At 46.6% G+C, this 14,783-nt stretch overlaps 1 protein-coding gene across 1 annotated transcript in view; it reads right to left on the bottom strand.

The window, feature by feature from the left end:
• The window catches only part of PRKAG2 (protein kinase AMP-activated non-catalytic subunit gamma 2), a 428,376-nt gene extending 414,364 nt beyond the window's left edge, over positions 1–14,012 (bottom strand). The window contains 1 exon segment of the mRNA XM_038389209.2: positions 12,813–14,012. Within this exon segment, the coding sequence (XP_038245137.1) occupies positions 12,813–12,914 (102 nt within the window). The 5' untranslated portion in view covers positions 12,915–14,012.
• Positions 14,013–14,783: the final 771 nt, after the last annotated feature.

Here is a 14,783-nt window from a genome sequence, read left to right as displayed (position 1 = left end):
TTGTCCAAGCTTAACAATAACCTAACCTTGACATCATGCAATGTAAAGTGAATTCCATTTCCATGTGGCAAGACCACACAGCCCACAAAGAAAATAAATTTATTATGAGGCAAAGTAAAGACACTAACTTATGTTCTTAGATAAGATGTTTCCTCTTTTTACTCTTTTCAGTATTTCAAAGTTAAAAATCCCAATAAAAGATTTAAATTAATAGTATTTTTGCATGCCAGATGAAGTTGGTTGCACAGGTCTGAAGGAGTTCAAGGATCTGGGACTCTTTAAATACACCACACAGATAAAAGAACTGAAATTATTTTTTTTGAATTGCTGAATTACAGGCATAACATCATAAGGAAAAACACTGGCATGTGCCCTCGGGTCCCTGAATAACTCGAAGATGCATAAAGCAGTTCTCAAAAGAGTGTATAATTAGATTCTATTTGAATAAACTAGTTCTTAAACTAGTATTAGCTTTACCTTGGACTAGTTGAGCAGAGGGTGAACGGGGAGTACTGGTCACCTTTTTACCTCCCAACCCTCTTTGTATACGAGTTCAGCGTTTGTGCACAATGTCAGCTTGACAGATCAGGAGGCTGAAACCATCTCCCCACAGAGCAGGTAGAGGATAGACATCAGTGGAAGTCTGATGAATCTCCTGCACTGGATTGCTATTGGGTCAGGGGCGGGGTGAGGGTGAGATTCTGTGGCAAATAGGAGGACAATCAGCGAAGAGTTGGTTACAGCGACTGGGTATCTGGGGACCCTGGGAGGAGTGTGGTGGTTTGAAGGCAGTTGGAAGTGCTGAGTGGGACACACAGGATGCGAGAATCTATGAAGGTCTAGCAGATGATCTACCTTCTAACACTTCCCTCAAGTAAGTTGCTTGTTGTGCTACCAGGGATTCAGAACAAAAAAAAACATTGGTATGTCCTACAGAAGACCCTATGGAGCATGCAGTAATCACACAAGGTTCACCACACTGCCTCACCTGTATTCCTCAAACCTGCCCACGTGGCATCACCTCTGGAGGTGTGGCCACCATTCAATGCTTGGTCCCTCTTATCAGAAAACCTGTAACAGTCCTAACTACTGTGATGGTTTGTGTGTTGTGGACAACTATCCACAAGGAACTGAACTGGGATCAACAACTGATTTCACATATACTATCAAACAGATGTTAGATGGTAACAACTTTCAGTCAAGTTGTTACCAACCAAAACAGGGCCTGCATGAGAGACCTATGGGTGGAAAGCTATACAAAGAGGGGAAATGGTCTTGTGGTTAAGGCAATGGAGACTACGCAGGAGACCTAGGTTCAATTCCCATTGCCATCCCTGACTCTTTGCATGACATGAGGCAGGTCACTTAATCTCTCTATTCCCCATCTGTAAAATGGGGATAAACATACTTCCTTTGTCCTACCACTTCTCTGTAGTGTCTATGGAGATTTGAAGCTCTTCAGATGAGCTGTCCTCCTGTGTTTATATACACCTATACATTGATATATGCACCTAGCAGACTGGAGCCCCAGCCTTGGTTGAAGACTGTAGGTGCATAGCCATAGCAGTCACGGTAGCATATTGCTGCATTAAAAGTAGTTAATATTTCATCAGCTACAACATTAAAACAATGGAAAGTTTACAGGGAACTTTTATTTCCTCCATATGAGGGGTGGAGGACCTGAGCCCTCAACCTTTCACCAAAGCAAGGTATATACTTTCCCAGCCCCAGGCAGTAACTGGAGTACAGATTCAGATGGCTGGAGTGATGATTTTAAAAGTTTTTAATCCTCTGCCTCATCTTCTCCTTTCCAATCTGAGCTACCTTTCCACAGGCCACATCATTTAGTTCCCATTTCCATCACAGAAGCTTTGATTAATACGCGCTCAACAGCAGCAAATCCCACTCCAACAATCTTCTGTTCCGGAGGGAATACAAAGCAAGATGAAAGCTGCATCCAGGGGCTGAAACACTCTTTGAAGAAGTGCTGCTAAACTTCCAGGGTCTGGGTACTGATTGATCACCATTCTTAGCTCTGGGTCACCCAGGTACACTACCCAGGAACGAACCGTAGGTCTGACATCCTTCTTGAAGAGTGGGACCCTAAAGTCTGACTGCCCAGACCCCTGAACCAGTGACTCAGCCCTCCCAAGTCCCCGGTTGGTTTGACATATCCCTCCTAGATCCACCTGACTGTAGGAGCTCCGAGTTCCTACTTACACCCTTCAGGGGCAACGTGACAGTAAAGCACAGCAACAATGGCTTAGCAAAAGAATTTCTTAAAAACACACACACACACACACACACACACACACTTTTCTCTTTAAAGGGCAGACAGGAGTTACAGATCTATGGAAAACAAACTGCTGAATCCAACTCCTTTAGTCTGATCTTTGCCCACATCTGCACGTCCATGGGTTTGGTCCAAATCTTTTAAAGGTGGCAAAGTCCCTCCTGCTTCCACTCCCTCCAGCTGTGCCTTCTGTTTCTAGTGATTAAATTGCTTCCTCTGCTTAGAGAAGCACCCATTTTTAAAAAGAGACTCTGTACCTGTTTGGTCAAGTGGAGCAATAGTAGCTCTCCCATCCATGTGCTTTTCTTAAACATGCACACGGAGGGAAGGGGAGCATCCAGGCCTCTTCTCCCTCCACCCCCACCAGTTTCCCTGTAAAGAATCCAGAAATCCCCCTAATTCACCAGAGGAGAGCCATTCAATGCAGATAGTCCTTGATGGCCCTGTCACAGCTTCCCAGATATAGTTTCCCCATTAAGTGTCAAGTTCCCACTATCAAAATAAATGCTCAAAGCCACACTACAGATTACAATCAAAACAGAGGCTGAGTTACAATAGGCATTCACAAAACACAAATGGAATTCATAAGCTCACTCAGATATATTCCCCCCTTATGGAGAAAAACTGGGGAACCACTATGGCATGTGATAACACCTTTACTCTACTACTTGGCTTGCTGTTGCTCCCCATCCTTCATCTGTATGTTGTCTATTCAGGCTTTCCAGAGCAGAGACCTTAGGTACTTATAAGGTCTGAATTACTGTAGCATCACAACATTTCATAATTGTTAGTGTATTTATCCTCACAACACCTCCATGGAGGTAGGAAAGTATTATTATGCCCATTTAACAGATGGGGAACTGAGGCACAGAGTGACTGATCTACCCACGGTCATACAAGAACACTGAGGCAAAGCAGAGAACTGAACCAAAGTGTCCCATGTCCTAGGCTAGCACTCTAACCACTGGTTTATCCTTTCTTTCCTCAGGTTTGGAACTGCTGAAAGATCAAGAGCAATTTTATTATTTACACAGCACCAATAGCATGCTTGCTTGAAAAGTTGCCTGTAAAGTATCTAAAGCTTTGTTAGTGCTATGTAAATTAATTACCATGTCTGGTTTTTCATAAACACTGTAGGTAATGCATATATGTACCATTGCTCCTTACTGCTGGAATGTCAAATCTGTGTGTACGTCTAATATATATCTGTACTGTAGTACCTTACAAAAGGTCTCAGCCCTTGCAGTCCAACTATACCTACAACAAACAGATTTTGTCTTGAGCTCATGGGATAGATTCCTGCTTTGGAACAGAAAGTCCCAAGTTCTATCTTCATTAATGACCATCCAGTCTGTTCAACTACAGTGTAAGGTATAGCTGACAACCTGAAATATATGCTGCAACAAATCTGTTATACTTCCCATTACACCAACTCTACATAATGTAAATTGCCATGCTAAATTATATAGCAATGTAAAAAACCCTAGACACTATGTTATAAAGCTAAACTTTAAGTGTCATAATTAAGGATAACAACAAAAAATGTGGATTGCATTTGGTTCTCTACAAACAAAACGAAGCTCCCAAACTATATAGAATTCATATCAAAAATATTTCATGTAATTTAGAGCAGCAGCTCTCAAACTGCAGGTTGGGACCCCAAAGTGGGTCATGACCCAATTTTAATGGGGTTGCCAGGGCTGGCTTAGACTTGCTGGGGCCCAGGGCCAAAGCCCAAGCCCCACCACCCAGGGCTGAACCCAAAACCCAAGGTCTTCAGCCATGGGTAGTGGGGTTCAGGTTATAGGCCCCCTGCGTGGGGCTTTGGCTTTGCCTCCCCCCGACCCAGGGCAGCAAGCTCGGGCAGGCTCAGGCTTCGGTCCACCCTCCTCTGGTCGTGTAGTAATTGTTGTCAGAAGGGGGTCGTGGTGCAATGAAGTTAGAGAATCCCTGATTTAGAGAATGAACTATTATACAAGTTAGCATTAATTAAACTGAAGCATTATAATCCAGATACTGAGAACGTGTAAATAGCTGCAGTCTAGAATTTTTTCCTCTAGTGTCCACCTTAAGAGTAAACATAGCAATCAGACACAGCAGCAGAAATTGCCATGCCAAAATTGTTTCCACACATTACGATTACTAGAAATAGTTCAATGGCCACACAGTATCATGCAGCCAAACCACCACGATCTGTCTATAAGGCCTCTTTTTCTTTCCATCATGTGCAAAATATATTCCACTCACGAACATCAAGTTCAAAAGTCTTGTTCTTTTGCCTTCACAGCCCTGCACTGCTCTGCCCCTCCCCACCTGTCAGGCCTTGTCTCTTACCACAGTGCTCTCTTCCCCAGCAACCTTGATGCTCCATTTCTCCCACAACCATCTCTGCATTGTCTTTCATGGCACGCTAGGCATGGGGCACCTTCTGGTATAAATGCAGTTTTATTCTGAAAAGTCACTATATTAAACAGTACCTTACTCATCAACAGATCTGTTCAGCATATGTATCCAGAATCAGCTTTACTGATTTCCATGCCAGTGAAGCTTTGGCTACTTTTTACTCCTCTTAGCCCTGGAGAGCCAGCACAGAGGGGTACAAGCTGGATTCTTGAGCCTCCCCACATGTCAGCAAATTCTTGTAAAATTCTCTGTTACATCTGTATAGCACTCTTGGAGATAGTATGGCTGCACAGGAGTAACAGCTAACATAATTTGAAGTCCATGGGCCACACAGGTGTTACTAAGCGCACAAATTAGCCCATGGAATATTTATTACTGGAAATGATTCATGAGAAAGAAAAATACATATTGTCTCTCAGATCTCAGGGCTGGGAGGCGGGGGGGGAGAAGCATCTTTGTCATTGAGACAAACATAATGCTCCATCATTCCATTTTTACCGTCACTTTTCCAAGTAGATCTGACCTTCAAAACTTCAGCATCACTGTCTATACCTACTGGCAAGAAGGACACATAAGCAGAGTTTTTCTATATCTGCAGGATATCACTTTCTTACTAATACGTATTCTCTTAAAAAAAAAAACAGTAAATAACCTTACATGCTGCATAGCAGTAATTATAATGCAATGATTTAACCCTTAGCTCCATAAAGACACACAGACCTCTCAGGCAAGGAACTATAAAGAATTCATTCCTCTTGTCCCTCTACCTTTCAGCAGTTCCTGTCCCACTCCTGTTCTCTCCACAAACATACAGAGCTTCTCCCACATCTACAAATGATTAACACAACATGGCCAACCCCTCCCAATAGGCCAACAGCCTCATGTTCCATGCTTCTGCTCAGCTTCCACTCCTCTCCTTGGTTCTTCCATGCCCATGGCCTACTCTTCTGATGCAATTCACCTCCTTCCTGCTGGTCTACAGCCCACAGGAGCTGCAGGGGACTGGGAGGGAACGAAGGAGGGAGGGGGCAGGGCAGATCAGGAATGCAAACTGGGAGAGAGAGGAGGTGGTTGAAAGGAGCAACTATATTTTTCCATAAACCTAGCTGGTGATCAGCTTGTGGAACGTCAAGAAGCAAAGATTGAGAGCCCTTGTCATTTTTCTCCTACCTACTGTATCTGCAGTTGCTAATCTTTTTTATCTGATGCACAGGAGCTTTCAGATCTCATTGTGCAAGTTCCAGGGCTTCTCCTCACCTTCCTCAACTCTTTAGTCCATTAAGGGAGATCTGATTTCAAATTGCAAGAAGGTAGAAATTTGGGACACATTGTTTTCTGGGTCTCATGAAGGAGACCACAGGGACAGTTCCAGATTCCATTTTAGGGAGACATTTCCCTCTCCTCTCCCTGCTGAAAAAAAGTCTTTCCAGATCAGTTTGTTCTCCAGGGTCACACAGGGAGCAGAGTCCCTTATTAGCTCCTCTGGAAAAATTCACTACTTAACACTTTCATCTGTTGTTGTCACAAATAACTCCAAGAATGGAGTGTAGTCCTCTTCTTGCCCGACTCAGCATTCATCTGGCAAAACAAAGTATATTATACAATACTGGAAAGGAATAATCATTTTATGAATGTGATTTATTAACTGGAGAAACACTAGGTGGGTAAGAATATATTTTATTGGATCAACCTCTGTTGGTGAAAGAGACAAGCTTTTGAGCTACACAGACCTCAGAATGAGCTTATGTCAGAATGAGCTCTGTGTACTGCAGAAACTTGTCTCTTTCACCAACAGAAGTGGGTTCAATAAAAGATATTATTTCACCCACCCTGTCTCTCTCATATCCTGGGTCCAACACCGCTACAACACTGCAAATGTTTATTAACTATGCAACTGCTAACTGCTTTGCTATAATGGAAAGCAAGAGATGGAGGGAGAGATCCTCGGTTGGTGTAAGTTGTCATAGTGCCACTGAAGTCCACGAAACTAAGAGAATTTACACCATCTGAGGATCCACCCCGGGGTCGCTACATGATAACAGGCATAGTACATCATTAAATCTGCTCCGAGAGATGGCTCCTTCAGAACTGAAGCACTTTGAGGAAGAAATGTGGGAAAGTGTGGAGAGCTGCTGCCCATGCTACATCTGTTTTGTGCACAAAAAAGGACTGTGGTCTCCATAGCTATTATTAAGAGACCTTTCCCAAGCTGGAATATATCACTACACCAACCTTTCCCAAGCTGGAATATATCACTACACCAACCTATAAATATCAATACACCAACCTTTCTGTCAGGGCAGGAGAATAGGTGGCAATAACCACTTCATTGGACAGATATTTTGGCCTCATTGATTACTGTACACAAAGGAACAATGAAATTTTTCACTATCACCTTCTAACATATTTAGGTCTAATACAGAAAAGTGCCAAATAGCTGCAATTCCCACTCATTGGGGGCTGCAGTAAATGCTCAGGTGAAGATCTTGGGACAGATTCCACTCTTCATTACACTTAGCGTACATTCAAAGTAACTGAGAGCAGAATCTATCCAGTTTGCAGTGAAATGAAGTTACAATGACAATTTTTAACATATTCCAATAGAACAATTCTGTAAGAAGATTACACAAGGAAAGTATTGATCTCTCTGCTAAGAGCTCTGAGTCAGCAGACAATTGCATCGAGCCTTAGAATGGAGACGACAGTGCTTTTAAAATATGTACCAAGCAAGATATGTTTGCAATTTGTATTATTACTTATTCTGTTGCCTTCTAATGTTTTAAAAGGAAACTCTGTAAGAGCTAAAATATCTACATTAGAGATGAGCAACAGCCACAAAGTTGAGATCTGTGTCTGAACTTTGGCATACAAGGGGGATATTCAGACCTGGGATTTCATTTGAAGCCATCTCTACCTTAAATGTATAGAAAATACCTTTTCAAGATTTCAGAAAGTGGTGCTGTGAAAGGGAGGAGCAGATTTCGCCTCTTAATGTATCTCATATGGGCTCCTATGGTCTAGCTCAATTACTAATTTGTCATTATAAATCACTTGGGTAATAGCAAGGAGTAAGTTCACTGAGCAAGGCCAGTGATTTAGCAACTAGCTCCTCACTCTGCCATGCTAGAGAATCTAATGATATGAGGTTTATCTTAGACGATCACAAATCAGTTTAGCAGGTGATGGGAGCATCCAGTTTACAGGAACTCAGCAGACTGCCAACCTTCCCAAGAGCAAGATTTGGGTGTCACAATGCAAATGCTTCACTCGTGCAGAAGGGAGAGATTCAGCACAGAAAGAACCATATCAGAAAGAAAGTTTGTCAGACTCTTCTATTATGTCCTACAGTTCTGCCCCAACCCTCCATTCTTGCTTGAAATTCCCACCTTGGATTGTGAGCCACAACAAAATGGCCTCTTTAGGACTGATCAATTTGTTCGCACTGTATTCAACCCCTAAAAAGGAAACAATGAGAAAGAAGGAGAACATTTACACCTTCCATTCAGGCACAACTAATATCTTTGGTTTTCTCCTCACACCCAATTTTCTTTTTTTTTTTTTAAAGGCTTCTGTGCTTTTCATCAAAGCTTGTCAACTTTTTCCTAGGTCAAGTCTTTCAAGTGGCGCAGATGCACCCCCACTGTACGACTAGAAAGTATCACTGACTCCCAACCAAATCAACTTTATTTCTTGTGTAGATTTCTCTCTCAATACTTTCTCTTAAAATTACACTCTTTTATTTCACTTTCTGTTCACACCTCCTTAGTCTTCCCCTTGTTGCCCCTAATCTGATAATCTCAATAAGCAAGAATTAAATGTCTGAGCAATAAACACGATCTCACAGCAAGACACAGAAGACGAGGATGAGCAAAATAAAAATTTCTGTCTGTTGAAAGCTCCCTTGACAACTACAGCAGCACTGACAGGCACCACTGAAATAATAGGAATGATGCTCCAAACCAACAGCCAAGAAAATGTTATGAAACAGAAAAAAAAAGTCTAAATTGATCTTTCCAAATGAAAATTCCACTGTCAAGTGAGGAGTATAACAAAAGGTTCCTAGCACAGCTGTATTGCAACTACAACAGAAGATAAAAAACTACTGAAAAATACCACCAAATCTGAAAAATTCTGACCCATTTCAGAAATACTATAGACCTCAACTCTGCAGAAAGAGGAAAGGAGACTATTGGTTCAGGGTGGGGGGGAAGAGATCAGGTCTTCGTTAATTTTTAAGTCTTGAATTGCTCCCAAACAGCAAAATAGTTACTGACTTCACTGAGAGCAAGGTCAGTTCCTAATCTGATCGTCTACACAGGGATAAAAAACCCACAGCTGGCCTGGGTCAGCGGACTCTGGCTTGCAGGGTTCAGGCTCCAGGGCTGAAATACTGCTGTGTAGATGTTCTGGCTCAGGCTGAAGTCCAAGCAAGGATGGAGGGTCTCACGGCTCCAGCTCCAGCCTGAGCCTAAATGTCTATGCAGCAATTTTTAGTTCCACAGCCCAAGCCCCAAAATCCCAAATCAGCTGACTCAGGCCAGCCACAGCTGTACCAGGGGGCTTTTATCTCCATGTAGATGTGCCCTTAGTGGCATATGTGCAAATATCTACCACAGTCCAGGTGGCAACTTACGAAGCAGGCTCAGCAAAGAGGCCACGGAGTTAACAAATACAGACAATGAATGACCCTGTCCCCCTAGAGGAGGTCCCTCTAGGACAAGACTGAGGCAACCCTTGGGAAGAAGATGAACTTTGTGACTAAGAAAGAGAACTAGAAGCAGGGGCGTCTGCAGGAATTTAAATTTGACCCCTTTTGGAGGGGCACATTCTGAGCCCTCCCCTTGTCCTCCAAGGAACTCACTCTCCCCACCTGGCACTGGGAGGACCTTGCTGCCCACCACTGCAGGAGCTCACTCTTTCCTCTGCCCCAGCCCCTGACAGGAGCTCACTCTTTCCTGCCTTTGTGTCCCTGGGGCTGGAGAAGTTCCGTGCCCCTGGCCCCAACTATTATTAGGGGTGCTTTGCCCCTGCTTGCCCCCCCCTTGTGCACACCCCAACTAGAAGCCAGAACATTTGGCTTCTATTCTTGGCTCTGCCAAAGACACTCTGATTTGGAAAAGTCACTTAATCCCTTCTTGCCTCAATTCCTCCATGTATAAAATTAGGATAATTATGAGCACGCTGGGGTGTTCAATGTTTGTAAGGCATTTTGAGATCATCAGGTTGAAGTTGTATTACTGGTGCTGTGGCAGAGATTGGTGCCTAGACACTATCATGATGGACACATTGGAAACACCCAAGTTAGATGAGGGGGGCCTAATTTTGAGCCCACTAACACACTATAGGGTTGAAAGTTTTACTCACACTACTGGGTTCATGTTCCACTTCAGAGAGACAAAGGAATTCTACAGAACTAATTCTTCCCACAAAAAAGCTGTCTATGTCTCCTTTGTTTTATACCACAGCATTCAGTATGCCCTATGTGTTTACATTTGCTTGTTTTTCCATGGGGGGAAAAAACAACCAAAAAGCATAAAAATAAAGTTAGCTAATGGTTTCCTGCTGGCCTGGGAGGGACATGCTCACGCTGCCTCCTTCCACTGGACAGCTGGAGCAAAATCTAGACCCCTCAACAGGAGGAGCAGGAACTCTGGAACTCATTGCTAGAAGCACCACAGCCAAGAGTGGTGAATTCCAAGAAAGGAATGAAGATTTATATAAATAACAAGAATATACTGACTTAATAGTAGGGATTTAAAAAAAAAATCAATGAAATTTTGAAAGGGATAAACTCTCCAGCTTCAGCGTATGAGCCAACCTCTAACTATTGGACATTAGGAAAAAATGACCCTCTGAGCAAGTTATTATATACTGCCTGCCTATTACAGAGTTTCTTGCATCTTCCTCTGAATCAGCTATTACTGGCCACTCTCAGACAGGAGGCTGGACGGCCTGCTAGTCCGGAATTTGATAAAAGGGTTTTATGTTGGAAAATGATTAATCAAAACTAACTTTTTGCAGGAAATAACTGATTTTGACAAAAGTTTCATAAGTCCAGAATGAAACATCAGGTAACAGAGTGAGCAAATGACCCCACCCCAAAACAGCTAATAACCCCCTGGTTAAGGCATTCACGTAGCATGTGGGAGAACAGGTTCAGGGCCTGCAGCAGACTTGAACCTGAGTCTGCCACATGCCCAGTGAGTGCACTGACCACCAAGCTATTGTGGGGTGAGACACTCACAATCTCACCTGTGGGAGCTTTTCCACTGGGCATAAATAATCACTACAGCAGGAACTTGAACTGGTCTCCCACCTTTCAGGTCAGAGCCCTAACCACCAGGCTACTGAATATGGGACTAGCACACAAAAATTTAAAAAGGTTTCAGTTTAGCCACCTGGTTATGGGGTGGAGGGGGCGGAAAGAGAATCAACCTCTTGCTCTAAATTTTCAAAAAGTCTCAGTTTCATCCCTATATGGAACTGGAGACGTTTTTAAATTGTGCAAACTTTCATGGGATAGGAAAACGGTTTCCTGCCAATCTGTACACTTGTCTGCTCTAGTATGACCATTCCTCTGCACCTACCAATCCCACAGTAGGTTGCTTTGATAAACAACTGTGAGGCTTCTAAGCGGTCAACCTCCCGGAAATTCAGTTCTGAATTAGTGTTTGAGGGCTTCAGATCAGAGGCTCCAATTCAGTCTCACTGAAGAGACAGGTCCAAGTGCTAAAGTTTGGGCACGTTCAGGCCAGCATACTGCTTTGAGCTCACCTCTAGTTACAATACACTCAGACTGTACAGCATTGCACATGAAATATCAAATCCTGTTAGAATTGTGCCAAACCAATTACATGGCTAAATGAAGGGAGCAGTTAGTGCAGTGCATGCTGTCCTCTCCCTTTGCCCAGTCACACACTGCAAGCGTGGCACTCTGCATGCAGCTGGGCTGGGTTTGGTTAGTGCATGAAAGGGAAGAGGTGGAGGGATCCAGTCCTCCCTCCCCAGCACTAGCCCAGCACCAAACTGTACCTCCTTTTCTCGGGGTCGGGGGGGGGGGGTGAAGTTATATCTTTTATTGGATCAACTTCAGCTAGACAGAAAGAAGAGCTCAGTGTGGCTTGCAAGTGTGTCTCTCTCACCAACTGCAGATGGCCCAACAAAAGATATTACCTCACCCACGCTGTCTCTCTAATATCCTGGGACCAACACAGCTACAGCAACCACCCAAGCAGGAACAGTGTGCTGTCTCTGCCCCCACACCTAGGGTTCTACCCCTTACCCGGGCCACACCTCTCCCTCAACTAGCTGCTATTCGTCTGTGACATACACATGCCCACACAATCCATGCACTCCCCCCGCCCCCGAAAGCGGTTTATCCTCTAACAAACTACGACTTATGACTGCTAGACTTATTCTTATCAGATGCAGACCTTGCCAACCCAATTTGCAGCAGCCTCTTCAGCAAAGGGCAGAGCCCTCAGCCCATCATCCAATCTGGTCAGAGGGGAGTCGTCCGTGATGTGTGACACGGTCTGTCTTGGGTGAGGGTCGCATGCGGGACCCTCCTCCTGGCCCCCCGTGTGAAGGCTGGCTGCACACGGACTCCGGCCTGTTCGAAATCGGTTCCGCAGGGGCGCGCGGGCACCCAGCCACCCACCCCGCGCCGTGGCTGCTGCCGCCAGGGGCAGGGCCCCGCGCTGTCACCCGCGAGTCCCCGTTCCTAACCCCCAGGCCCGCCCCGAACAGCAGCCGCTTCCCCACGCTCCCCAGCTGGCGTTGCTGGATGCCAGAAGCGGGCCGGGGGCACTTCTTCTCCATCCCCCGCCTCCAAGCTGTTGCTAAGTGACAGGAGAAGCGGGCACCGCGCAGTGAACCCCCAGATCCTCTCCTGCTGCAAAAGCACAGGAGGCGCCTGCACCTCTCTTTACCACGCCCCCCCCTCCCCACCTGTTGCTGCTAAATGGTATGAGGTGTCCACGCTGCCCGGGAGAAACAGCCCCCCACCCCCTACGACAGGAGGCGCGCGCGCTGCCGCGTGCGGCCAGCAGGGACTTCAGCCCTGTCATCGCCACGAAGAGGAGGAAGGAGGGAGCGAGGGCGCAGAGGCACTTACCGGGATGTGCACTCGCAACATGCGTCTCCTCTGGCTGGAGCCTTTCCTGCTGCCGCTGCTGGAAGCATCTTTCTTCTTGGTGTCCATGGCAGTGCTTCCCATCCCGCTCAACAAGGCGTCACTCCCGAGGATGGCTCCCAAGCAAGGCTCCTCTTCCACCTCCCACCACTGTCCACCACCAGCAGCCAATCTGGGCTTGTTTTCCAACCCTCAGGAACTGGGGAGAAAGGGGGTGGGGGAACCAAAGGGGAAGAAGGGAGGAGTTTCTCCAGCTGCGGTTTTTTAAATGGGGGCTGGGAAAGTTGCTAGGGGCCCCCGTCTCTTCCAAGAGCAAGATCATGAGACATCCTTAAAATTGTGGTTCGGTTGATAAGTCTTCCGCCCGGTCAAAAATATCCGGAGACTCTTGGTGGGTGAGAAAGTTTCCTTCCCTTTGCACAGCAAAGTAACGTGTCCCCCATTACACGTGCCCTGGGGAGAAAGAGGAAGGTGCAAAAGTTGAGCTCGACACCGTTTGCAAATAAATACAATCCCTGGAGTCCGGATCCTGCGACTAGGTCCGTCCCCCTCTGTCAAGCAGGAGGCGGTGCAAGCGCTCCCTGAAATGCGACTTCTTCCTCTGTGCAGCCTCAGCAGGGCCAGAGCTACGAGAAACTCACGCAGGCCTGGAGAAGGCGGTGGTGCAAACAAACATTGCAATGTGGTTCCACTTTCCTGCTGCAAGCCGGAATCCCAGGCAGAGCTGATGATAATCAGGGACTTCAAGGAGGCAGCACCCGGCCTTGAGAAGGAGGAGTTGCAAATGCTGCTCGCAATCGGGCTCTGCTGAAAACAAGAAGCTGCGCTTAACAGGAAGTGCAGCAAATCATAAAATATTTTCTCCCCGAGCTGACACTGCTCCCCTTTACATGCGTCTGTCTCCCGGGCATCTGCAAAAGCACAACGCTCCAGTCCAATCTAGAACTCTTCCCTAATAATTCATGATCTGACGGCGACCTAGCGAGTGTCTGGGAGGGGGGCTGTGAAGGCTGTTGCTAGTTTGCACTTGCTGATGCACGAGGGACTGGCTGGATTTCACACAGAAAAAGAAAAAGGAACAGCGACATTCTTCCCCGCCTCGCCCCCTAGGCAAACCCCACTCCCTGGGATTTCTCGGGCATGCAAGAGACGGGGATTATGATCCCCAGTGCCATCAACCCACAGCCTGCAAAAGGCACTATGTACACACCCCCTTCCTCCGCCAGCCGCACTCATGAGTCTGACCGACGGGCGGTTCTCACCACCCCCTGCTCCCAGGAGCCATCAACACAGTTGTTACGCAACTTGTATCACTAACAATCATCTCATCGCTGCAATGACCACAGAGGGCCAGTAGGTGGCGATGACCACAGCCAGCAGCAGCAGCAGCGCACCTGCCAAACTCAGAGATCTTCAAAGTGGGGGCCTGGCAGAACATGGAGGGGGGGGGGCGCGGGGTGCCTCCGCCGCCTTGGGGCTCACAGCGGGAACCCCACAGTTCGCACCTTGAGGCTCGGGTTGCCAACTTTCTATTTGCAGAAAACCAAACACCTTTGCCCCGCCCCCCGCACCACTCTCTCTGGGGCCCCTTGCACCACCCTTTCTCTGGGGCACCACCCCCCACTCACTTCATCACCCCCTCCCTCTGTCGCTCGTTCACCCCCACCCTTGCTCACTCTCTCATCTTCACTGGGCTGGGACAGGGTTAGAGGGCTCCAGCTAGGGGTGCAGGCCAGTGCTCCGGGCTGAGGAAGGAGGGGGCCAGAAATGAGGGGTTAGGATGTGGGAGGGGGATCCAGGCTGGGGCAGTGGGTTGAGATGTAGGGGGGCAGGGCTCCTGCTGCGGGTGTGGGCTCTGGGGTGGGGTAGGGGTTTGAGTTGCAGGAGGGGGCTCCAGGCTGGTGCCAAGGGGTTCAGAGTGCAGGAGGGGGTGCGGTGTGCCGGTTCTGGGCA

This window comes from Dermochelys coriacea, chromosome 2 (genome assembly GCF_009764565.3).
Source record: "Dermochelys coriacea isolate rDerCor1 chromosome 2, rDerCor1.pri.v4, whole genome shotgun sequence".
In the NCBI taxonomy this organism is placed as follows: domain Eukaryota; kingdom Metazoa; phylum Chordata; order Testudines; family Dermochelyidae; genus Dermochelys; species Dermochelys coriacea.
Note: the sequence above shows the minus strand (reverse complement) of the source record. Positions and strands in the feature narration are given on the sequence as shown.